Raw genomic sequence first — 26,447 nt, forward strand, 5'->3', positions numbered from 1 at the left:
ACGGCCATAGGTTTTTGAGACAATTAAATATCATTTGTTCTAGTGTATACTACAATCTCACCGTTTTTTGTTTGCCCATAAGCCAAGCAACTTAAGACTGGCTAGTAAACTGACGACACAGCAACACGCCCATTCACACAAAACGTCAGTGAAGGCAGTCGAGCGAAAATTCAGACCTCTACGGGCGGTATGGCCACAAAGATGTCAAAAGTATACGGAATTTGACAACATCTTTACCAGTTACACCTTTATGATATAACTAAACCGACACAGTCAAATCCGAAGTCGGAAATGAAGGGGTCTGAAAACGTATTTAGAAGACTATTGATATGTTGAAAATCATTTGGTACAAGCTGGTTAACAGTTGTTAAGGGTGCATAGAATGGTGTGCCCACACACGGACTGGTATGGATGAGTGATAGAGCGCCTGCAGCTAGATGTGTCTAGTAAAACTAATGAGGTCAGCTTAAATGTCATTGGTTTTAAGGATTTATTTACCGCTACAAATCAAATTGGTTCCTGTTTTTGCCTTACATATCAAAAGTCTGAGTGCCGAAATTTGAATATTAAAAAGTTACGCTGACTTTACTCACAGTTTTGAGCACTCTACACTTTATCCATCATTTCGTTTTTTATTTTGAGCCTAAAGATAATATTTTATTTCCTAAGATTTATTGATTCGACTGCAGGATTTAATTCTTCGTTTAAGTGGACGGATGTGAAAACAGAATTTGTAAGCGCAGGGTCAGTTTTGCGTGAACGTAGAGATCTTACGACATGACAGGTCTAACTAAAATAAAAATACAGTTTCAACTAAAATCCAATACGCAAACAGTGGGAGGCAATTTCCTACAGGTTTAATTCTGAGCTATTCTCTGGACTGTCGAATACAGAGTCTTGGTTTAGCCAAAGTCAGAACAAGTAAGCTATTTGGTTTGATAAACTTTATCTGTTTCTAAAACATAAATTAACACCGTTAGTATGCAAAATAAACAGTACAGTCTATTAACACATGGGAAAACAGAGACATAAATAATATACCGAACAGTAACTAGAGAATGGGAAAAATGAGTCAACAAGGCAAATATTGTTTTATAATGTACATAAAATTGTGACTGGTGAATGAACAAGACATAGTCATACATGGTCGAAGAAAGTTAATATGGTGGTGGGCGTTTCATTTTATCATTGGTGAGTTCGTTTATTGATCACGCTTTACAAAACTTTAAACTTTTATTGATTTCATTCCACTTACGAGTTGGTTTATTCGAATACTAGGGCTGGTTGTTAGGACCGTCAAAATTAGTGTGGTTGCACGTAATAGAAATGGAGAAGTGACTCGCTGATTCCATATTTTATCTCCTAAACAGATATGAATATCAGGATGTTACCTTCACTAAATATAATGGTCTACATTTTTTTAATCTGACCATAACACTACTCAATTAAAGAAACTTCAAATTAACTTATTCGGGTGATAAAAAACAGGACTTCGACTTCAAAACTGATATTCATTTTGCTACCCTCAAAATTGGGTTTTTTTACCGTAGGACTTAGGTGATCGGTCTTTTTGACACTTAATTAATAGTCCCTTTCGCTTTGTTTTGTTTCATTGGTAAGATAAGGGTCGGTCTCAGCTTACCTGTACTTCGTGAGATTCATCGGCTTGTAAACTATCCTCCAGTGGTGCATGCTATTTATATCGACGGATAAAAATTGGTTGGCTGTGGTGTTTGAATGAACTAATGATTCCTTTGTACTTGTTGAAAGCTTGTTTTCGAATCCTAAATACAGTACATTCGTTTGTGTTAATCTACTACTTCTTGATCCGATTACGTTATTTCGGAGATCCTTAGTTCATACTACCATTCAAATACTTCTGATTATCACATTGGCGTCGCGATTAAGCCTGTGATGGAACTGCTGGACACGCATTGAGATTTTGATGCTTTCAAGGACTGCTTTGAAGGGTTCGAAATCTGAGCTGTGACCAAAGAAGATGATGCGGATGTTAGCACATTTCCTCAAATTCATCGGAAAAGAAGTATATAGCTTATTAAAAACTCTGGCTATGTCGGAAAAGCCCATTTCGCTTTCTTATACAACTTTCAATGATCTACTGCTAGACTATGTTAAGTATACAAATTTCGAATGTGGTAAAGGAGGAAGATTCCGTAAAATGATTCATGAGGATATGAAAAATTCCACTGCATTACGTCATCCCGACCCACTGCACACTCAAGGCTATGCAGATAATTCATTGAGGAGTTGCGATGCACTTCACGAATATGGGCACAAGTTTGGTCAGTACTTGTCCTGCGGCAGGTTCCACTTTTTTAGTTCATGTTAATTTCGTAATTCTAAGTGCTTTATATGTCGTGTCTGTTTGTAATACTACTATTCATCTTGCTGCAACTAATATTAAGTCTTGTAATCCTGGTTCTATTAAGTCGAGTATTTATAATGATCATTAATCTTTATCACCGATTTCAAAAGACAGTATAGAATCATATAGCAGTTCATAGTTAAGTGAAAATCGCAATTCTTGTGAGACAACCGTTTCTCATCAATCATCAGATTCCTCATGTTACTGTACCAAATATGGTTTTTCCTAATGATTCACTTATTTCTGACGAAACCCCATGCAAATCTGAGGAAAATATGTTGAATGAATCTAATCATGATCGAAAAACTGATGCAGTCTTGATGGATGCTGATTTTTCTAATGATCCTTTACTCTGCAATGACATTCTTAATAAAATCGAGGGAACTACTTCAGAATATTCAAGTCTTGATGTCATACCAAATATTTTTTGTCTTCATAATGCATTTGTTTCATGTGGGAAACTTGTTCATTGCGGAGCACAAGTGCTAAATGACCTCGACTACAATTCGGATGATCTCATATCAACTGCTGTTTATCCTTATCACAAAAACACTGCTAATGTTTACTCCAGTCAATGTGGGAAATATGTTCTAAATGAAGCCACATCATTCATAAGTTGGGGATATAAAGACCCAACATTATTTCGTCGGGGAGGATAGTGTTGGGAAATATGTGCTCTGAATTCTAGATAGTGGTTTCGGTAGACAAACGACACGGCGATTGTATGCAATCCCAGGAACCAAGTGAGTCTGTTTCGATCTCCGCTGTTAATTCCAATACTAATAAGCACATTCTAGATAATGCAGAGTCTTTGTCCAATACACTGTCGGATAGACACAGGATGAACTTAAGACACTTAAACTCCTATTTAAGCTGTGGCGGATGTGATGTTTGAGTGAACTAATGATTCCTTTGTACTTGTTGAATGCTTGTTTTCGAATCCTTAATACAGTACATTCGTTTGTGGTTATCTACTACTTCTTGATCCGATTACGTTATTTCTGGGATTCTTAGTTCATACTATAATTCACATACTTCTAATTATTATATTGGCCTCACTCGACTTCTCGTTGACAACCCTTGGTGTCGCAGCCAACCAGGAGGCTAAGAGAATAGAGTTCTGTGACGCCATTGCGTGATCTGGGGAGGAGGCGGTAGTTGGGGTCATCCGTTTCGGGGTGGTTTCATCGCTTGGAGTGTTGTGGCGGTGTTGGAGGTACCGGTCGTTGTCGACGGAGTTTGGCGGCCGCCAACCAAATACTGGGTTTGGATGGCTCAGCAGTTCGCTGGAGCGCATGTGTTGATGTTCCCTATGGATATTAGACGTGGATGTCTCGAAAGTTTAACATCGCTGCAGAGGTCAGCACGCCGTGAACCCGATATTTCGACGGCACAGACTGTGACGAAGTGGCAAGGAGAGTAGGACTGAGCAACGACCTCGGGCCGTCTTTGCTAGTCAAAAAAACTAGTTCGAAACATATGTCATGTAGTAAAATTATACAAAGCCTACATAGTTAGTCAACTCAGTTAGACTGGCTTATATTTTTAACGGATGCCTGGAAGTTATGATCGAAATCTGCAGTTAGATTGTATAAATAATAACTCCTACCCTGAACTCCAACTTCACCATCTAAACCGAAAATTCTAGTTTGGACACTAAAACGAATCGTACCCCCGATGTGACAAGCATTGCTGAGAAATATAACTTAAACTTGTGATTGAAACTGCCTCAGAATGATTGTATGTGCGCACTGATGAATAAATACTTGTCTTCAGTAGTCTGAAGCCCTGAGATTGCAAAGTGTTCCTTCGAAATAACTTCCTCGATCCTGATTGGTTTAGCAGTAAACCTATGTCAGCCGGTTCGTACTTTACTGCTGTTGATATTCATGATTGCATTCGATCATCGGATAAGCGGCCTTGATCGAATAAAAAGATTATGTCAGTAGATACAATATTCATGTGATTCGACAAATCAGTTTGTGATAAAGTGCAAACTACATTGCGTATAGTGCCTGACATCTCTTAATGGCCTAATAAAACTATGAGTGAAATGAAAAAGTTCAATTAACGTCTGCATCATATATATATTTTTTTTAAAAAAATTTATCATACACAGGTAGTGCTAATTATCAGCTGGCTAACGATGTTGTGATATTTTCTTAATGCACGGTGCTTCCAGAACGACTGAATCTGAATTGATCTAATAGTTTTGCTTGGTGCTCTGAGCTAACAGGGTAATAATTAGCCAACCGGAGACTCAATTCAGCTCGTCCTGACGAAAGACGTCTGATAGTAGCCGAGTAGTTAGCTAATTCAGATAACGGTGCTATTGCACGTATACGGTGATATTTTTCAGCTCCCATTCTGCTATCGTCTTTACTGTTTGAACTGGTTTCTGCGTTGTCCACTGATATTATTTCTGCGCGCCTATTCGTTAAGTCACACAGAAAGGCTGATAATTCTGAATCATAACCTATATTGGTTTGAAAACAGAATGAGACAAGAACCATGAAACATATTTTAATAATTAAATCTGTGGTGCTTGAGTCATAATTAAATTTTCACTGCGTGGAAGCAGCCTCATAGTACTACTAATATGACTTATGTTCAGAGAACACATTATAGGGATCAGTTAAAACAAATGAAGTTTCATCTGAGAAGCACGGCGAACGGCAACTAAAGCTACGGTTAACCTCGTATCACAACTCCTGGGGTTCTTGGCGCCGTCATACTACCTGCCGTCAAACTAGACTAACGATAAGGTTATGTTTTCAGCTCGTCAGTGTACATGAATAGTGACAGTAAGAAACACATCTATTCATTACGTTACTAGTAAAATTTCGACGAAATTGCGTTTTACTGAACAATATGGTCACGAATATATTAAAAAATGCTCTTCAATATTCACGTGAATATTGGTGAATTAAATTGCGAACTACACTTATCACGTAGCCATATTACCACGTACTTATCAATGTTCTTCAACATACACATCAAATTATTAAGACCTCTGGGAAGGGATCATAAGTTCTCGCTGAGTGTACCTAAAGCAAATGAAAAAGAAATTCGGTGGCACATAGACAAACTTCGTTAATTAAAATGACTACAAACTCTCAGCTGTCCTGTACAAACAGGTGTTTCGTATAAAAGATTTTCTGTCATTCTAAACATTATTAGGTCATGTTTAATCTAACAGTTAGATTCTGGATTATTCCACAGGAATTGCATCAGTTAGATCGGATGATTTTTCTCCAAGATGGTTTTTTGGTAATCTATTATCATTTTGTGTTCCCGTTGATAATTTTGTGCAGTTGACCTCCGACTATATATGTGACTGACCCTTTCTGCAAAGATTGGCAGATTGGATTTATATCGATGTGTGTGTTGGTTGGAGATTAGACTCAATCTCATGCTTTGCGAAATTAAAAGTTCCTTCACCCAATCCAGCTATCACGTTTGTATGCATTGATGTAAGCGAAAACATATAGTGTATTTCCCTGCTAATTTATGTTTAGCAATATGCAGATGAAGAGGGTATCTTATCTGTCTGTAGTGCGTACTGTAGTTGATACGATTTGCTTTGCAGAAAATGTTGCATTTTCCTCCTTCACTTTCATCCTTCAGTCTTCACAAAGTGAAATAGCGAAAAGTTCAGTGGCCTGCCAAACGAAGTTGTCAACCAGAACATAAAGACACATCAAGATGACAAAACTTGATAAGACAACCAGTTGAAATCAAGGTCATCAGATTTAATTGATAAAATGCTTACTGCACAATTAGAAAATTATTTTATACATAAAGTCAGCCTCCACGATGTTATTCATAGAGACAATGAAAGCTTCGGAATCAAACTACACAAATTACAGGGCAAAAAACTGCCAAATGAGCCAACTTGAACAAGAGTATCTCTTTAGAATCTTTAGATCACAAAGTAAACTAAGGACATTTAGAATAATCTAGAAAATTTACGAAGAATTACCTTTTAGAGAAGGCAGTTGAAGTTCGATTTCCATCATCGGCTCCATAATATGCCAGTTAGGTATTTTGGCTACCGCATTTTTTACACTACTTATGCAACAAGTTTTTAACAAAGCTAAAAGGGATGGTGAAGAAAGCTGAGCATTGGATAATTTATCTAAAGTCAAGTCACCAAGACCATTGATACATCCCGAGTCATTTGAAATTTGTTCTACACGGCCACATACAATATTACTAATGTGAATATCTACTCCAATAATAGGGGAACGAAGAATAGGTCCACTAACCTCTAAGGCAGACAAACAGGCTTCGGTGATGGCATGACGTACACGAACGATGTTATGATCTACAAGTCGGTCAAAAATGACCTTTATATATATACAAAAGAGGATCCGTTTATAAAAATGAAGAAAAACCTTACAATTGAAGAACATTCAAGACTAATAGTAAACATATTCACATCAAAGTTTAGCATAACATATAATGATGACAAGAGATTAAAGCGATATTAAAGTCTCTTACTGCACAAGCATTTAATTTGCAATGATAGTATTTTACTGTTCTGCCAGAAAACCTGAGATATATGTCGATGTTATATAAATATTGTTACGGAACTAACGATAAATCTCTACCATTCGTTAGCTGGATTTAATACAAATAATTCACTATCCAATTTGCTTTTAGTGAGAACTTTAATCAGAACAGCATAGGTCAAAACAGTCGGTTAGAAAACCTTTATGATTTTGATCTATGACTAGTCAGATTACTTAGATGATTCCTAAAGGGTGCAATGTACAAGGAATCATGGATCACATTTGAAACACTTTTATCGTTAAACTGTTATGTAGATTTACAGTTAACTGACCAATATTCTTAACCGATTGAAATAAATAATACGTCCGAATAAAACCCATAATAAGAATGACATGTTAACAGTACGAAACAACCTCTTGATGATAAATAAAACACGGGATAAAATCATTTGAAAATTAGCTACCGAGATTTACAGCATTGGTATCCACTACTGACTTTTTTTACGAAAAAAAGACACTTTATTTGTTTCAACGCCTTGAGAGTTAGTAGGATATTCTATTCATCCCACACGTTTCCCAATCGATAGTCATAAGGTTACTATACCGATTTATTCAAATATCATTATCAGGCCGAACAAAACATGTGCTTATAGAGGTGATAACTGTGATCTTAGTCCTAAAGCTGACGAAGCACCATCACTAGTTTGAAAAGTTTGCTTAGGTCTATAAAAGGTAGAAAATATTGAGATACAAAAAGCTATGTATTATTCTATAACTGATACACGAATGTATAGGTATAGAAACTATGCGCAGATGAAATACAGTCGGCAGAACTTATCTTCGGAACATCGCTAGTTTAAATAGAATCAGAGAGTCAGTAGTGTTGAAGTTAGACGTAGTGTCAGATAAGACTAAAAATGGCTTATTTGGCTATGAACACGTATCAGATGAAGTGGCTAAGTTACAGACAGTGAGAAAGTACAAATAAAAACCATAATACCTTTCTATCAATAGGTGAAACTATAAGGCCACAATAGGTCATTAGTCTTCAGATTAAGTGAATTATGGATTAAAGAACCACGCTAAAACCACCATAGCATTAGTGTAAATGGAGAACATTTATTACTTCTATACAATTGACCATGCAGTTTCACAGCTCTTCGAGTTGGAGTTCGCATGAGTAAGTTATAGATCTGATGTGCTATAAATGATTAGAAAATTTATTATGATTTGTGCATACATGTTTTTACCTGAGGTTTGTGAAGTGGATGAATAGTTTTAGGTTGAAGTATCACTCCTATTGCAACAGCTTTTTCACTACCATTTATATATCCAACCACAAAACTCCATCCACTTGAACTGGAAGCATCTTGTGGTGGACATTCTTTGTAAGCGACCAGAAGTGGTCCCATTCGAACATTAACTTTGTATTCACGTTTCAGCCTTGAAAGTACAACATCCAAGTGTAAGTCACCCATTCCAGAAATTATCCATTGTCCAGTTTCTTCATCAAACTTCACCTTTTAGAATAGTGTCAGTGAAGCAAAAGTTTATTGAAACAAATGCAAAACAAGATATATTGCGAGGATACTTGAGTAAGAAATAATTGAAAACATGGACCCATTTAATGATATATGAAAAGAAGATACAATGTAGCTGGCTTAACAGACATTTGCACATTTCAAATTTAAAACACAAGCAAAACAAGTTTAAATCATCAAATGGTAATTATCGTAAGAAATCATATGAGGAACTGTCTTTTATCAGACGATATATATGAAAAAAAGTGCTAAGTCTTAGTTCACTCAGAGAGCAAGTGAAATATGGGTGTAATTTAATTCATTTGAAGCTGCGTTCAGGAGAGCATGTTCGACGGTCTTGTCTTCTCATCGTCTGGTGAAACTGTGTCGTCTATTAATTACCAAACATGAATTGAGATTGTCAGAAAGAGATTCAAGGGCAAATTAAAGGATATGACATTTGTATCTCATTCGCTTAATGGGATAATTGCTTAGCCTTTCCACAGCAAAAACTATGCGTCATTATTACCTATGATTGTCCCCGACCATAACTATTACCTTGACGTGGTGGTCGAGCTTGCCTATCGTGATGACCCAACCGAGCTATATTGGCTGGAACATATGTTCCTCTAGGTTCTACCATGCCAGGCAGGTCGACTGGAGAACGGTAATACAGGTACGTGTTTATCACTTTATTCATTTCTCATAGATGCGGAAAAACAAAAGTATTGCAAATATTTCGGAAAGTAAGGCTACTGTTATTAATCCCACTACTGTGATTCATGAAGCAGTAAAGAACTGTACACCTTTACTACTGCTACAATCAGTACCACGTGGTGGTATTTTGTACAAGGTAATAATTTAAAAAATGATATTAAGATTCCATTTTCTAACTATGAAGTGTTACTGAATGCATAGTCATGTTTTTTTTTTGCTGCGTTTTGTAAATTACTCACGTCATATTACTCGTTTAAATTCAATGGCCTACGCAGTGGGAAGCTGCTAATTTTGTGTTAGATTTTCGTATGGTTATGTATATATAATATTTGTTTGATACATGTCAACAAGGACACCAAGTGATATACTTATTATATTTCTTTTGTAAAATAATAAACAAAATAGATATCTAGATCATACAGGAGCTGTTTACTGGGCATTGAGATATACTTGTAAAACTAAGGTGACAGTTCACTGTTAATCGTAAAATCTCGTTGATTATTTTATTTCTGTATTTGTTTAAGAGCTTATTGGGTTTACGGGTGATTATAATACTAATCGCATACTACTTCATTTTTTATAATAGATTACACTGTGGAATATTTATCTTATAAAATTCAGCCAATTTTATATTAATATCGCAACATTTTGCCTTCTGAATTATGAGCATTCCTTTTATCTACTTGTTGATACAAAAACATCTGTCCTCTACAAAATCACAAAACAACAGTGCTTAAGTTTTGGTAATTTCTATGCAAACAACTTAGTGAGTTTATTAGCTTGGATGTACATATCGCATAAATAAAAGGGAAGTATAATGCCAACTTGTAGTTAAATTCACATAAAGAAACATTAGTCGGGCAATTGTATTTTTGGTAAATCCTGGTTGTTTTGAACGAAATTTAGAAGAAGTTTATTTGTTTTCTCTAAAAGTAGACGTGCTTTTTCTTCGTCGTTGTACATTTCTACTTTCGGCTCGTCATCCATTCATTGAGATCTAAAGATACACTGGCTGACTATTCCACGACATCCTAAGATAACAATGAAATTAGAATTGAAAATTTGATTTGATGATTACGATATAATCGTCGTCAAATAAATCATATCAGTAGATTTCACACATACTACCTCTTTTTATTTTTCTCAATCCAGATTCTTTTATAATCCAATTCTTCATTTACGTTTGAACTTACAATTCACCGACACGATAAGCAACATTACTTTTTAAGTACCTAGACCTGAACTGGTTCATGAGGGTACTTGTGAGTTTTGAACAAAAACCCAGCAGCACTGACTTAAACTTATGCAGTATAACCCAAAAGGAAAAGAAATTCCCATCTCATTGTATTTTGGGTATGGTTACAATTAGAAAACGATTCTATACATCTGCACTATATTATGTATGAGTTTTGTCATTTGATTTTTAAGTTTGGACGTATTCGGTGTAGTTTAAGCCGAACTGTTTTTTCAGGGTCTAGTAATATGATATTTTACCACTTATTTATCATCTTGGTAGTCTTAAATAAGGGAATATTTTAATCGCTGAAAAATTCCCATTATATTAAAACACAATTGTATGAACGAAGAATATTCTTTTCAATATTTTCTCATCAAGTTCTACAATTCATAAATTCAAATTAATAATTCATAAAATTGGCCAGATTTAAGGCAGCGTACATCATTTGGAAATTGTTATATATGGATTAAGAATTGTTGTTTGTTATGTAAAATCAATTCAGATCGTTAATGTTGGGGCTGTTTAATATAAAGTGTTAACTTGAATCAGTTTATAAGTGAAATGAAATTGTGCGATAAAATGATCAGAATAAATATGGTCAACATGGGGTTACCAAGAAAATAGTGGAATAAAAATGGGAAATTACGTAATATGTAGAATAATATGAATTAGTAGTATGGGGGTTGTGGAGATTATTACGTTTTAGATTGAGATCATGAACCCGACCGAAGCTGCTACCTTAACGCGGTGGTCGGGCTTGCCTATCGTGATGAAGCAACCGAGCTATATTGGCTGGAACATATGTTCCTGTAGGTTCTACCATGCCAGGCAGGTCGACTGGAGAACGGTAAGACTAAAAGTAGCAACTCAAGGTCTGAGGACGAAGTCGTACTTCTGACTGTAGAGAGGTGTGACAACAGTAAGGTGTTTCCCTCAGACAACCAGCATCTGCAGCGATGCTGCTTTCTCACAAATAAGGAAGGGGTTAGAAAAGTTGGACTCTAAAAATGTCACACCTCACCTTACCTCACGGATTTCCGTCTCCGGTGGTAAAGCCCTTTGAAGAACGGAGCTGACACATCAAAAGCTTTCCACGGAAAGGCCGTGCGCGACCGGCCTCAAGCAGTTGTCCCTTGGGTTCTGCGGTCACGCTCCCAGGTCTTTACGACCAACACTAATCCAATTTCCTTTCCAGGTTCCTCAAGAAATACCCTTCCACGGTGTGGGCAGCCGGGATGTGACACCAACCCTCATACCCGTAGTAGCACACGAGACCAAGTTGGTCACATTCAAATCCTTCCTACACCTCCTAATACCTCTCTTATCTCCATGACTAACCCTCCTCACGTCTCTTTATCACCTCGCACCACTAGGGCAAACGATTCGAGTACGCGGAATTTTATTCCTGGTCTCCTGAAACCACGCTCTAAACTACACGTAGGAGCTTTTAACGTCCGAACACTGTGCCAAATAGGACAGCAGGCTTCCTTAGCTAAGACTTTAGAATCCCGCGCCATCGATGTGTGTTGCGTCTCCGAAACGCGCATACAGGACCCGAGTAGTGTCATTCACTTGACCTCACCATACCAAAATAAAGAACCGACTCGATTCACACTTCGTGTATCTGGAAGCCATGATTCTGCTTCCCATGGCTTCGCCGGCGTAGGTAGGATCCCAGTAGACAGTCGTTTGTGCGCTGTCCGACTAAACGGAACAATAAGGATCTGAAAACACAGGGACACTCGTCGTTACCTCTTCGTCGTCTCTGCCTACTCTCCCACTGACTGCAGCTCAGACGATGTAAAAGATGAGTTTCACAGAAAGCTCTCCGACCTTCTCCGAAAAGCTAGGCGTTCTGATGTAGTAATAATGGCCGGTGACTTTAGTGCTCAATTAGGTAAACTAAGCGATAGGGAAAGACACCTGGGTGGATCTTATGGTGTCGCGGCTCAAAGAACAGATAATGGCGACCGTCTACCGCAGCTATTATCAGATAACCGTATGTTTCTTACAAACACTAACTTTAAGCACAAGAAAAAACATCTTTTGACATGGCGAACCCCGAATTTGTCCCAACGTTGGACCCTAATAGATCACGACGCTATCAGCCACTGATGGAGGGGCTCGATAGAAGACTGTCACTCATTCCGGAGCACATGCTTAGATTCAGATCATTTTCTAGTGCGAGCGCGTATTTGTCTGCGTCTTACTGAACGTAGGAAAGACGCTGCAAGTAAACCTCTTAGAGCCCTCAGTCAGTCAGTCAACTACAACGTAGGACCAGGCACATATATGCATCGGTCCAAGTTGTCATACCTCATTAACACAGCAAGATGAACACCGGATTCATAGGAGTGCTTAGGTCAAAGGTGGTAATATATAGGAGAAAGATTGCATATAAGGATACAGTACAGGAAGAAAGAGTTAGCTCGTAGAAAGAAAGATATGAAGCAATTTTAATCTCTTAGTTTAAGGGAAGACAGGGAGTATATACACCTACGCCATTGTGATCGATCCTGTACCATGTCACCCACAGTCTCCAACCATTGGTTACGAAAGTCACGCGGACCCCAACCAAGTAGTCTGCATCTACCAACATGGCTCAGACTAGAAGTTAGTGACTTCAAGCACTGATGCCACATTTTGGTTTGGCCGCCCTAACTTTCTTCCAACCATCCCTAACACCAGTTAGCATTGCACGACGTGGTAATCGCTGTTCGGGCATACGTAACACGTGGCCCAACCATCTCAGTCGATGAAGATTCACAACCTCATCAACTGATTTACCATCATTCCCTAATACCCTGCGTCTAACCTCACTATTACTTACCCGGTGATCCCAGCAGACGCCAGCAATATTTCTGAGGCATCTGTGGTCAAATACTAGTAGCTTACAGGTGTCTTCTACTCTTAAAGGCCATGTTTTGCTGCCGTACCTAATGATAGTCAAGCTAAGAGTATATTTCAGGAACAACTAGAAAAACAGTTAGGCAGCCATGTACGTGATGCCCACCGCGAGGCAGCATGGAATGATGCCCGAAAAGCTGTGGAAACAGCAGTGATATCTGCTAGTACGGTAACCCGTAAGGTTAGGGAGCAACACTGGATCTCAGCAGCATCTATCGCACTGATAGATGCTCGGAAACTCATCCCATCTGGCTCTGAACATAATGAGGAGCGTAGTCAGCTTAAGCGCAAGCTGATAAGAAGTCTACGCAATGACCGTGAACAGTGGTGGGTAGCGAAAGCATGAGAGATGGAAAAGGCAGCGGCAATAGGTGACCGCAAACAACTGTTCAGACTTGTTTAGGAAACCGGTATTAGGTAACCGACTGTTAGCGAAACACTCTCAGAGAAAGATGGACATATTATTCATTCTCAATCCAGGAGATTGGATCGATGGGCAGAACACTTAAGGGATCAGTTCAACTGGCCTTCAGCCACACTTCGGTTTCCCACGATCTCCAGTCAACCTGAATGGCAAGTTAGTGTAGGTCCTCCGACTCTTTACGAAGTTGAAAAAGCCATAGGAAATCTGAAGCGAGGGAGAGCATCAGGCCCTGATAGGTTTACTCCTGAGATTTTTAAGGATGGTGGTTCAGTATTAGCAGTGAGATTAACTGAGGTCTTAGGTAGAATTTGGGAATTGGACGTAATCCCATCTGACTGGTCTCAGTCACTGATTGTGCCAGTTTATTAGAAAGGACAAAAGTCCTCTTGTGACAATCACAGAGGAATCAGTTTGACTAATATAATGTCTAAAATATTAGCTTCAATAATTCTTCGACGCCTAACTAAAGCTCGTGAAGAGCAGACTAGAGAAAATCAGGCTGGTTTTCGACCTGGACGTGGTTGTATAGACAAGATATTCACACTACGTCAGGTCCTAGAACATAAACACACATTCAGACGCCCCACAATCGTAGTATTTCTCGACATTAAGGCGGCATTTGAAAGTGTTGATCTCGAGGTTCTGTGGTAGTGTTTGTCATTGAAAGGAGTACCAAAGAAGTACATTAACCTTGTAAAGGCTCTCTATTTGCACACAACTGGTCGAGTGAGAGCTTATGGCGAACTGTCATCAGAATTGATTACATCAAGTGGTGTTCGTCAGGGCTATCCACTCTCTCTATCCATGTTTAGCTTTGTCGTTAACGTGCTTTTAAACATAACACTTTCCACATCTAAATTTCCAGGGGTTGAAATTTTACCAGGAGATTCACTTGTTGACTTAGAATATACTGATGACATCGTTCTATTTGGTGAAGACGCTGACAAAATGCAGAGTCTTATGACCATTCTAAGCAACAATGCATGCATGTTCGAGATCCGATTCTCCCCCTCGAAATGCGAAATGTTGCTTCAGGATTGGGTTACTTCGACACCCGGATTAATAGTACGGGGTGAAGTAGTTGAGCGTGTCGATCGCTTCACTCATATTGGAAATCTCATCAGCCCTTGTGGTCTGGTGTGTGACGAAATCTCATCACGGATACAGAAGGCTCGATTAGCTTTTGCCAACTTGCGTCATTTATGGCGTAGGCGAGATATCCGTCTAACAACCAAATGACGTGTTTACTGCGCAGCAGTTCGTTCCTTCCTACTTTATGGCAGTGAAACATGGCCGGCAAGAGTAGATATTCGTAGGTTACTAGTATTCGATCATAGATTTCATCGAAACATTGGTCGTATATCCTGAGACCACCGTGTAAGTAACTCAGTTGTTAGGAAACGGGTACTAGGTAAGGATGGCGAACCAATTGATGAAGTAGTAAAACTTCACCAGTTGAGATGGCTGGGACACGTGTTACGTGTGTCCAACTACCGACTGCCTCGACGTGCGATGTTTTCTGGTGTAGGAGTAAGTTAGAAGAAAGCCAGGGGTGGCCAGATCAAAACATGGCACAAATCCATGAAGTCACTGAAAAGTGGACTGAGCCATGTTGGCAGGTGTAGACTACCTGGTTGGGGACCGCGAGATGATACCGACCGATGGTTAAAGACCCTGAATGACATAACTCAGAATCGATAACTGCATCTCTGTGCTAATGTGGTATGGCAACTCGAACTGATGTACGTACGTACGAAGTTCTACGTTGTTACTAACTAACAATGATTGTTCAAGAAAACTTATATTTTCACGCTGTAAATGGTCACTGAGACTATCAATTGCAAAATAAATTGTCGTGGCCAGATTAAACGGTCCAGTTGCACCGCATCTACTAGATTTAGTTACTCAATAATATGTGGAATATATTGGAATGTTAGGTGGCTGAACATAATTATTAAGACTAGTATTGTTTTGTGCTAACTGAGATTTGTCAAGAGGGCGTATATCCAATGTTCAACGATTCTTGACAACCTTTTGGCAGGGTTATTGGAAAGCAAGACAATTTATGTGATAATAATAATAATGTTATGACTAATGGCCCTGTCAAATATCACGTGACAAGATCACTAGTCAGAACACCGACATGTATGATCTTATCACTGTGCTAAACCAATGTGTTAATCAGAACGAGCGCGACTGAGTTAACTGAGTCCTTACCGGTCCTCAAAATAGTAACTTCTCGCCTATCACAGCCCGTTGAGTTCAGAACACAAATATCAACCTCCGCTACATGAATCATATATTTCAGACTGCACCACACCATAAAATAAAAAATAATAATCATACAGGATCAAGTCAAAAGTGGATGTGAGTATGCGATACTGTAACTAGTAGATTGCGGATAAATAAAGAATGGTGTATCGTGTAACAGTAGTCAACGGGCTAAGTGAAAGCTTATGATGAAAGAAATACGAATACATACATGACCTAGTTACTTATTAATTATCCAATAAGAATATATATGTAATAATAGTTCATAAATAATTCTTAGCAGTTACCATTCATTTACTATTCGTTGGGACATAATAATAATAATAATAGCAATGGTAATAATAATAATAGTAATGGTAATAATAAATGTGACTATATTACCGTGTGAATAGCAACCGAAGATACTGCTGACACAATAATGGAGGAGGGAATCACATATACCTGAGATATGGAGAGTTTAGTCGCGCGTGATCACAAAGTAACTGGGTTAAAAGTAACACTGGTCAGTAGATTAATAAATGTATTTTTGGCATATCTAGCTCTTTAAACAGCTATTAATTTCTACATAAGGGATAGAGTTACTAGACTCTCAGTAGCTTTTTCCCTTTCTTAAGTGGTACACAATATAAAGATCAGGTGAACTGGAAATGGTGAAAACGATCAAATTAGTTCATTTCATCAATACAGTAATTGTGAAAAACAACAATAGTAAAAGCTAGACTTACATGAAAGCTCGGATCTTCACGTTGCATACAATTGAGAGCATGTTCAAGTGCATTTATTTCGGATCGACTACCAGGTTCAACCGCAGCGTATACAACAGGTTCGGATACTTGAAATACGGAAGGTGATTCTGGTCCATTGTCAAATATTTCTTCAGTATCATTTAATTCAGTACCATTGGAATTCTCTACTTGTCTACTTTTAGTCGAATTCAAGACAGGACCTAAAACATCGCCTGTGTACGTTGACTGAAGTCCACTTAAAGCAATAATACTACCAGGTCCAGCACTGTTAACTACTTCTAACGAATCTCCATTTAGTTGAAATACATTTAAGATCTATAGGGTAAAAAATACATATGAACAAGTTTTATTGCAAAGTAATACAATATACGTCGATATCAATAACTAGTTAGCAACCATGTTTTGCACTTCGTACACAGATGAGTTCTGAACCACAAAGCTGGAAACTGTTGATTCAAATTTAACTATAATTCGCTTATGGTTTATGACCTCACAATATTTTATCCCTGGTCTGCTGAAACCATGCACTAAACTACGTGTTGAAGCTTTTAATGTTCGAACCTTCTGTCAGATAGGAGAACAAGCTTCTTTAGCTAGGACTATAGAATCTCGCACCGCATCTCCGAAACGCGCATACAAGATCCAAGTATGGTCATTCATTTAACCTCACTTGATGAATATGAAAGACTGGCACGACTTACTCTTCGAATATCTGGAGACCCTACTGCTATTGCCTGTGGACTCGCTGGTGTAAGTATAGCATTAAGTTATAAAGCAGAACAGGCTCTATTAGACTGGATTCCAATAAGCAATCGCTTGTGAGCTGTCAGACTAAATGGGACAGTAAGAACTCGGATATGAACACACGCCATTGGTTTTTTGTTGTCTTTACCTACACTTCCACTGATTGAAACTCCGATAAAGTAAAATATGAATTTTATAGCCAACTTTCCAAACTTCTTTGCACAGCTAAATGCTAAAGTAGATAAACCAAACTAAACCGAAAGGCACTTGGATGGATGTTACAATGTTGCAGCTCAGTGAACAAATAATGGCGACCATCTGTTGCAAATAGGCTAAGATAACCGTTTGTTTCTAGCAAGCTTTGAGAAAAAAACACTATCTTACATGGCGACCCCCGCAATCGACTCAACGATGGATTCAAATAGTCTACAATAACATCAGCCATCGTTGGAGAGGCTCGATAGAAGGCTACCCTGCTCATTCTGAAGTACATCTTTAGACTTAGAACATAACTGTTAATTCGATAAACTGATAATTGTTTTTTTGGAATTATTTTCCATTATGATATTTACGACTAGACTGGCAAATTACAGATATATTATAGAACCAGGTAAATTGAACTTGTATACGTTTCGATAGTATATTCACAGTGCTGACTTACTTTCTCTGGTAAATGTATATCTTTATATCGGGACCAATTAGCAATTTGAGAACCAGGTGTAATTACACCGGAATATATGCGTACTAAGGTAAGCGGACCACGATGTGGATCAAAACATATCCTGAATACAAGCATGATTGGGAAATTCGATGATAGAATACTGCGACGATTATCTAAGTCTCTAGAGGCTTTCAAAAGATCACTTGGATTCGGTAATGTAGATTTCAACGATTTATAAACCTTTAAAATAGAGATTGGAATATTGGAATGACTAGGATCTGGTAGGTAATCAACAATAAAATCCAATAAAGGCTGAATCCCGATGTTATTTCGACTACTACCAACTAACACTGGTATGACTTGGAAGGAAAGAATTGCCTAAGATAAAAGTAAGTAATAGGGCTAGACAATAAAAGGGATACAGCGTTAAGATTATAATTGTTTGATTTAGTGGATATTATTGTAAAGTAATAAAAATAGCAAGTATACACATATTATGATAATGGTTAGAAATCATTAAATGTTCACACCTGTGTTAGTAAATCTCCAGGTGTTAAAAAATGTTATTACTTTGAGAATGCATATGTGTCAATCCTCATACGCGACATTACATTTAGTTACATGAGTAAAGACAAGTTGAATCAATTTACCGCAAGATCGATTATATTTTATTTGACAAAGTGACTGCAGTTGTGACCAAAGTAGATGATCAGCTGACAGAAATCTTAGTGAAACTATATAGTACTATTTTACTCTGACACATACAAATCATAAAATATCGCCGACAAATACTAGACGCCATTCTGTACAATAAAACCAACCTTTTTTAAACTTTTATGAACAATATCTGAAGGAACCAATAAATCTGGACGATCGAGTTGCAAGAATTTATCTGCAAATTCGTCATCGATATCGGCCAATGTACTTAGTAGCTGCATACGAGCACTTAGTGCCTCTTGAATTCCACTTGGGTTCAGAGTGTTTTTAATGGAAGATTTCGATTTCGGTAGATGAGAGCAATGTGATACAGTAGCTGTATTGATACCTTCGAATAGATCAGATGATGTATAAACATCATCAGGACCGTTACATGAAATCCAATTCTAACAGAGAAATAGATAATAAATTACGAGAATGGTAAATATAAATGTAACTTTTCAGAAGATTAATGTAACAATGGTAGTGTACCTATCGTTATGCAAGGTTCATAGAAATAATTATTCCTTTAGTTGTTTATCATCCGAAAAGCAGAAAAAAGGTTGATGATTGTAAAACAAATAAACTGATAAACTCGGTCAGTCAATTCTAGTCAACACCTAACATTTTAACTAGTGTTATAGATATATAATTTTTAACAAAGAACAACATGTCATCAAACAAATAATTGAAATCCCTTTCTATATAAGTATGTGTTTGATTGACTCCGCCTGTAGCTCTTCTACGCAAGATATTCAATGTTTGTTGACCAGATACCATCAGCAACAGTCTTGTGGGTGAGAACAAACCAGCTTCCAGCCGAAGAGGAAATTAGGAAAAAACGTCGGTGGTGGACAGGACATACATTGAGGAAATCACCAGACTGCATCATGAAGCAAGCGCTAACTTGTAATCCTCAAGGGAAACGGAAAAGAGGATGGTCAAGGAACACATTGCACCGAGAATTGGAAGCAGACATGAATAGGATGAATAGTAACAGGAGACAACTGGAAAAGATTGCCCAGGACAGAGTTGGATGGCGAATGCTGTTGGACGGCCTATGCTCAACCACGAGGGGTAACAGGCGTAAGTAAGTATATCGTGGTTTCTCTACAGCTGCTTATAACCTAGAAACAACAGTAATAATCATTTACAATCAACGTACATACTTTATTTCGTATTAGTAAATATTAGAATAACAACAAGCACGGAGGAATTGTGGCACGCGGTACCGATCATCTTCTCAATGCGCAGTAGTTATTAAACGTGAAAACTCTAGAAGAAAAATCGCTCTTTTTCAAAGATATCGTCACACTGACCTTGTATTTTACAGCTGTCAGTTAAGGTCTTTTTTCTAATGCATGAGTTATATTGTATTTCACTGTTATTTAGCAAATTATATGAATATGTCAAATTAATTCTGTTCAAGTAAGAACATCTTAATCAAACACATTACTTACTCCTGTTACCCCTCGTGGTGGAGCATGGCCGTCCAACAGCATTCGCCATCCAACTCTGTCCTGGGCAATCTTTTCCAGTTGTCTCCTGTTACTATTCATCCTATTCATGTCTGCTTCCAATTCTTGGTGTAATGTGTTCCTTGACCATCCTCTTTTCCGTTTCCCTTGAGGATTACAAGTTAGCGCTTGCTTCATGATGCAGTCTGGTGATTTCCTCAATGTATGTCCTATCCACCACCGACGTTTTTTCCTAATTTCCTCTTCGGCTGGAAGCTGGTTTGTTCTCACCCACAAGACTGTTGCTGATGGTATCTGGTCAACAGACATTGAATATCTTGCGTAGACAATTGTTTATAAATACTTGAACATTTTGATGATGGTTGTGGTAGTTCTCCAAGTTTCAGCTCCGTACAGTGGAACTGTCTTGACGTCCGTATTGAAGATTCTGACCTTGATATTGGTTGACAGTCGTTTAGAGTTCTATATGTTTTTCAACTGCAAGAATGAGGCCTTTGTTTTACCAATCCTTAACTTTACATTTTCATTAGATCCTCCTTGTTTGTCGATGATGCTGCCCAGATACGTAAAACTTCTCCTATGGCTCTCCTAGGGTTACTGCCGGTCCCAAGTCCAGGTAAAGGAGTAGGGTTGGGCATAAGGTCAGCAACTCCATCCCATAGAAAACAACCTTGCTACAAAAACATCAACCAGAATAAACAAACCACGAAATGAATCCCGCTTATCATTCTATGTTTATTGTCCTTGCTTTAGGTAAATATATCAATCCGAAAACATTTTATGAAATTAATCTCATTTAACTGAAAAATAAATGTTTCTACTTGGTTCGATTGGTAAAGTTTATGAATGGTTTTACACAATACTTTTATTGCGGAAAAATACAGGAATCTGTGGAAAGTCTCCAAGCTTTGTTATCAATATTTAAAGAACACATAAAGCAATCAGTAAAAATGTTAGTAAAAAGTAACTAGAAAACATTTGACAGGCTGATGTGTACAGTGCGAACGGAAAGCATAGATAGTGTTGTTGACATAATTCTTACAATTAGAGCAATAAATGAAGGCATGTTGGTCATAACTTGTCAATTTTATGAGTAATAATTATTGGGACTCGAAAGATCAAATACAATAATATTCTGAGTATAGTTTAGTGATTCAGGTCCATAAAAACAGTAAAAATCTTGTAGGTCACGGTAGGTAATGTATAAAGAAAGCATACTTTACATAGGAATTTCTAACCACTCCATAAAATCTAACGTGCATTTTAGCATCGTACTATGACATTCAGATTTTCTGATGACAGATATTTTAGTTAGTTGCAAACAGAAATTTGTTCTCTTGATTCTAATGCTGACCAGAAGTATGCTGGCTAATTTGTGACAGTACAACATATAGGGTTACACTTCGAACAACCGAATGTATTCGATGTTAACAGGGAAATCCACATATGTCGCGGAATATATGTTAAAAGTTTGATCACAATAATGAAGATGTAATTGGTAAATAATAACCCTTTCACACAAACGTACATGAAATTATGACAGTGTAATTTAAAGAAGTAAGGATTTGAGTCACAGAGCTACTCCTTGCTGTTGCAAAAAGTGAAGCGATAAGGTTCATAACAAAACAAGAACGAATTTAACGAGTAACATATGATATCGCACTTCGGACCGCTCATCCATAGCATGTGACTTTTTAACTAGGCTGTGTTTTAGCCACTTTTCTTAAATCCTAACCAGTTCTAATAAATGTACACTCAAATGGCTTGGACCAAATTGCCGAGCAAAACGCTGGATGTACTTAAAGTCCAATCGCTGAGACTTTTAAAAATATAATTTCTTTTTTGATGTCTTACATTAACTTCGTGCTCAACTATTGTGAAACTGTTCGTTCAAATTCAGACGAAAGATCTTGGAAATGGATTTTTTCCTTTTATAAGTTTTAGGACTTGCAATTCTGTTTTTAATATTCAGGACTACATTTGACCAGATTTTGTTAACACAAGGAGCTGCTTAAGAGAATGCTTCGATACTGAGTACAACACAATTACACTTTGAATAGCGATTAGCAATATAATCAACAGTGAGGTGGAGATTACATCACTTGATAGGTTCCAAACTGAACTAAATGTGTCTTGAATTCGACTGCTAGCCACTAACAAAATTAATAATTAACATGCTTATATTCTGCTTTTAATTCAAACGTAGATACGACTATATAGGAAATCTCACTATAAAAAATTGGAATGAGAATTATACAGATTTTCGTTTCACATACAGAATAATCAAAACATATCTATTCATAATGCTTGGATACACGGTAAACACTTATCAATTTTAAATACAAAAATTTTACAAACTTAAAAATTTACGTAAACCTCTGATCATTATTTACTTTTAATTGCATCGTAGTCAAATCTACAAGTCCAACAAATTGACTGGTACCATTGTTTTTAATATATTTATTAGAAAGCGAAGTAGACGTATTCGAAGCATTAATTAATGATGATGTGTTATCTGTATTAAGACTATGAGAAAATACTGGCCAATGAATAGGCATATAATGTGCTTTTGTAGGCAGCTGTTTAGATAAACTGCGTAAGCAGAGATCGACGTTAGCCATTGGGCGGTCCATTTTATTGATATAGATTAGACATGGAAGACAGTAACGATGGGCCTGGCGACTTGAGTGAAAAGGATACGAAAAAAAAGGTGGGTAACAGGAACAAATGCGATATTATAGACTATATCAAAACATTGTATTTGCAACCCCACAAACCCCTTAAGATTAGGCTCAAACTAAAATATCAACTTGTAATAGTATACAGAGTTACGAGTAATGCAGGTCTGTTATTTTAGTCTGGAAATATTCTTTGCGAAATTTAGTGATCTATGACTTTTAGATTAACTAATTCCAGGATAATCATGAATTATCTCCCACTGATGATTTTATCAAATGTGAAGGCATTACTAATCTTGGTAGCTATGTATCACAGTAAAAAAGGGGTATCCTATGTAGAATTTCTCGTGAAAAAAAAACTTTTAAACAGTAACTCGTTAAAGTATGAGTTAAAGGAAAATAAATAAATTTACTTATTTAATAGTTGAATTCATGAGTCAATTGAAGCTAGACCACCATGAAAAACCTGGAAGCACTGGACGGCCGTTTCGTCCTAGTATAGGACTCCTCAGCAGTGCGCATCCACGATCCCGCCTCGCGAGATTAGAAACCCAGGACCTATCGGTCTCGCGCGCGAATTGACTTATACAACTATCAGTTACCAGAAGATGGGCAGTTAGCGCCAAATTGCAAAATGAAACAAGTACTCACCACACAGTATGTGTCTGAGGTTGAACACCTTTGACCGCATCCAATATAACGGCAACACTATCTAAAACAGTTAGACTTCGTTCAACTTCAAATGTGAAGTCTACATGTCCTGGAGTATCCAACAAGTGAATTATATGATTTCTCCAAGACAGAGAAGCTGATGCAGTAACAATGCTTATACCACGTTCACGTTCTTCTGGTAAGTAATCAGTCACAGTATCTCCATGATCCACTTCACCGAGATAGTGTATACGTCCTAAATTATTAAAAGCACGTAATTATTTCGTAGAATCAATGGCGAGTCATGAGCATAAATACAGAAAATGGGCTGGAAATAAATACAAAGTGAATGTAGGGTAAATACTGAATAGTAATCTTAAAGTAAGTTGGCTGTAGCGACATCAAAATTAGATACTAAATAGATATAAACTGAACGATCAAACAATCCAAGGAATCACTTTGATCCACATAGAGCGATGAATAAATTGTGCACCATATGAACGTTTCTACATTAGGTTGAAATTTGCATTATCATACGACGGGTTTAGCTTTATCGAAAAGATGTGATTCAGTAGTTCAGGCAACACATAGGCAGCCATTTGATGAATGATTCGAACGTTGGTCTACTTGTTACAATATCGACAAGTGGGCGGTACATTATAATTCATTTTACTGATTCGTGTACTTGGCTTCAAGCCACACTTTAAGTATGACGGCCAATGATACTATCTGGTTACCCTAACCGTAGAAAATGAAACGAGTTTTGAATCTCAAACACAACAGCTGAAAGTCGAACATCATAATCACAGAGTCGCCCCTCCAAAAACTCTTGATGAGACAATAAAGAGGTGGAGGGCATATATATAAAATAAGACTCTGAACAACAATAGATGCATGCACTACTCCATCGCCTTTGGTATATCAGGAAACTTGAAAATAACAATAACAGTATTAGATCATAGGACAGGTCAGGTATTTATTGTTAGTAGCCAGTACATAATCTATGTAGCTTGAAACCTGAGAGTGATTCTAAAGCTCTAATTAGGTAAGATGCTATTGCAATTTCCCCACTTAATTTTGGAGGTATACGTAACTACAGAAGTGATGATAAAAATGTTTCTTCAGCTAGTGTTAAATTGTGATACAAAATACCATCTCCAGAGAATCACTTAACACAATACAAGTGAATAAAAAATTATTTATATGACACGCTTATTAATTTCTACTAACAAACGAATAAATATTTTACTCACGCTCTTATTTATAAGCTCTGGGATAAAGCATTTCTTTGGCAATGATAGAAGAAAGAATACATCAAAAACGTCCTACTTGATAATTTACTAAATACTATCAGTTAAAATACAGAGTAGTTTCAGCATGTTTAAGACAAAAATGATTGGTAGAATAGGGTGTTACGAAATGCACCACGATAATGGTTATGAAGCAATAAGCCCCTAAATGCCCTGGTACGGCCGAGAGTGAGGAGAGTCCGTTCTCCCTCTCGAAATGTTCTCACATGGCCACGCGTATATAGCCTCTGCCAGGGAAGTCCTACTCATCGCCTTCTCGCGGTAGGGGTGTTGTTTACGAAACTGAGAGGACGAAAAGCGAATGTCTGGCACTTTAACCGGGTTAGTGGAGACTGAGAGTCCACCTAGGGGAGCTGAAAAACTCTGATTCCGAACCAATGGTGCACGTGGGCTTCATGGATCCTGAAGGAACAAATGGTGTAAGAACGAATTGTTGGTCACCGGCTACCATAGGACTGCATCTCCTACCGTTGCTCCACTACCTTGTAGATCAGAACTTTAGGTCGAAGGTTCCGTGTGTGGCCCCCTAAGAAAACCACCTGCTTCGATTTGGGCACCCGGGCAGTATCACAGCTCTCACACAAATCAAATGAGATTTTTGTGGTGCATATGTATTCGGTGCCTCTTTATACCAATATCTATATGTTCAAATAAATAAATAAATAAATAAATAATAATAATAATAAAGCAATAAGACATGAATTCATGTAACGATAGCAATTTTGCTCATGGATGAAGTTTGAATACGAATACAAGATAAAATTCATTATCTTAACCTACATGTTAGTGCTTAAGAAGAGCAAGAAAGCAAAACAACGCAGTGGCCACTAATTTTAATTCCGGTCCATGTCTGAATAAGTTCCAAATAACTGAGTTGCATACACCTCATAGATGAAGGAGTGATAAGACAATATATATATAAACTAGATAGAAATATCCTGAATTCCACAGCTTTGTCATAAAATAACCACCTTTACACTTTACCCAGACAGTCGTAAACAATCTTCAACAAGAAATTTGCAAAAATATCATGAAAAATGCATGATGAGGAAATAACTCTTCACGACTAGTAAGCAAAAGCATTAAATCATGGAATCGCTTGACCTGTTATATACACTTATCTCATGCACGAGTCAATGGTTATATATAAATATATTTTTTAAAATCTATTTTGTAAGCACACAGATGCATACAGGTTACAAAACTCAGTTACTGTGTGAAGGGTAGCTGCACAGAAGTAGATCGACGGAGATTGTACATATAGCCACAGCTTTGAATGTCAGCTCACGAGTTTATAAAATAAAGTCCATCCTATTGAAAGGCATAGGATCATTAATTGTATATGCCGTATAGGCATCCAAACACGTTTTAACTTAAAAAGTTCTTCACAAGAAAAACATTTTTTTAGCATAATGCAACTCAATGAACTATTTACATTGAAACAACTTCGGTGATCAGCAGTTGACAACACATTTGGAGTTAACATACCACCTTATATTATGCAATT

At 37.4% G+C, this 26,447-nt stretch overlaps 1 protein-coding gene across 2 annotated transcripts in view; it reads right to left on the reverse strand.

Moving 5' to 3' along the window:
* Nucleotides 1-3,463: 3,463 nt before the first annotated feature.
* The window catches only part of GFM2_1 (G elongation factor, mitochondrial 2), a gene marked incomplete at its 3' end in the record, with an annotated part of 35,187 nt that continues 12,203 nt past the window's right edge, over nucleotides 3,464-26,447 (reverse strand). Inside the window, exons 5-12 of one of the 2 annotated variants that reach the window (XM_035732588.2) lie at nucleotides 23,631-23,886; nucleotides 22,695-22,983; nucleotides 18,949-19,230; nucleotides 18,128-18,505; nucleotides 16,702-17,037; nucleotides 8,151-8,420; nucleotides 6,369-6,735; nucleotides 3,464-4,862 (exon numbers count right to left, since the gene is read on the reverse strand). In XM_035732588.2, coding sequence (XP_035586945.1) covers nucleotides 4,549-4,862; nucleotides 6,369-6,735; nucleotides 8,151-8,420; nucleotides 16,702-17,037; nucleotides 18,128-18,505; nucleotides 18,949-19,230; nucleotides 22,695-22,983; nucleotides 23,631-23,886 — 2,492 coding nt within the window. Of the gene's footprint in view, nucleotides 4,863-6,368; nucleotides 8,102-8,150; nucleotides 8,421-16,701; nucleotides 17,038-18,127; nucleotides 18,506-18,948; nucleotides 19,231-22,694; nucleotides 22,984-23,630; nucleotides 23,887-26,447 lie in introns of those variants that run through there. The other variant, XM_051211311.1, reaches the window with a different exon arrangement.

Source organism: Schistosoma haematobium, chromosome ZW (genome assembly GCF_000699445.3).
Source record: "Schistosoma haematobium chromosome ZW, whole genome shotgun sequence".
Lineage (NCBI taxonomy): Eukaryota > Metazoa > Platyhelminthes > Trematoda > Strigeidida > Schistosomatidae > Schistosoma > Schistosoma haematobium.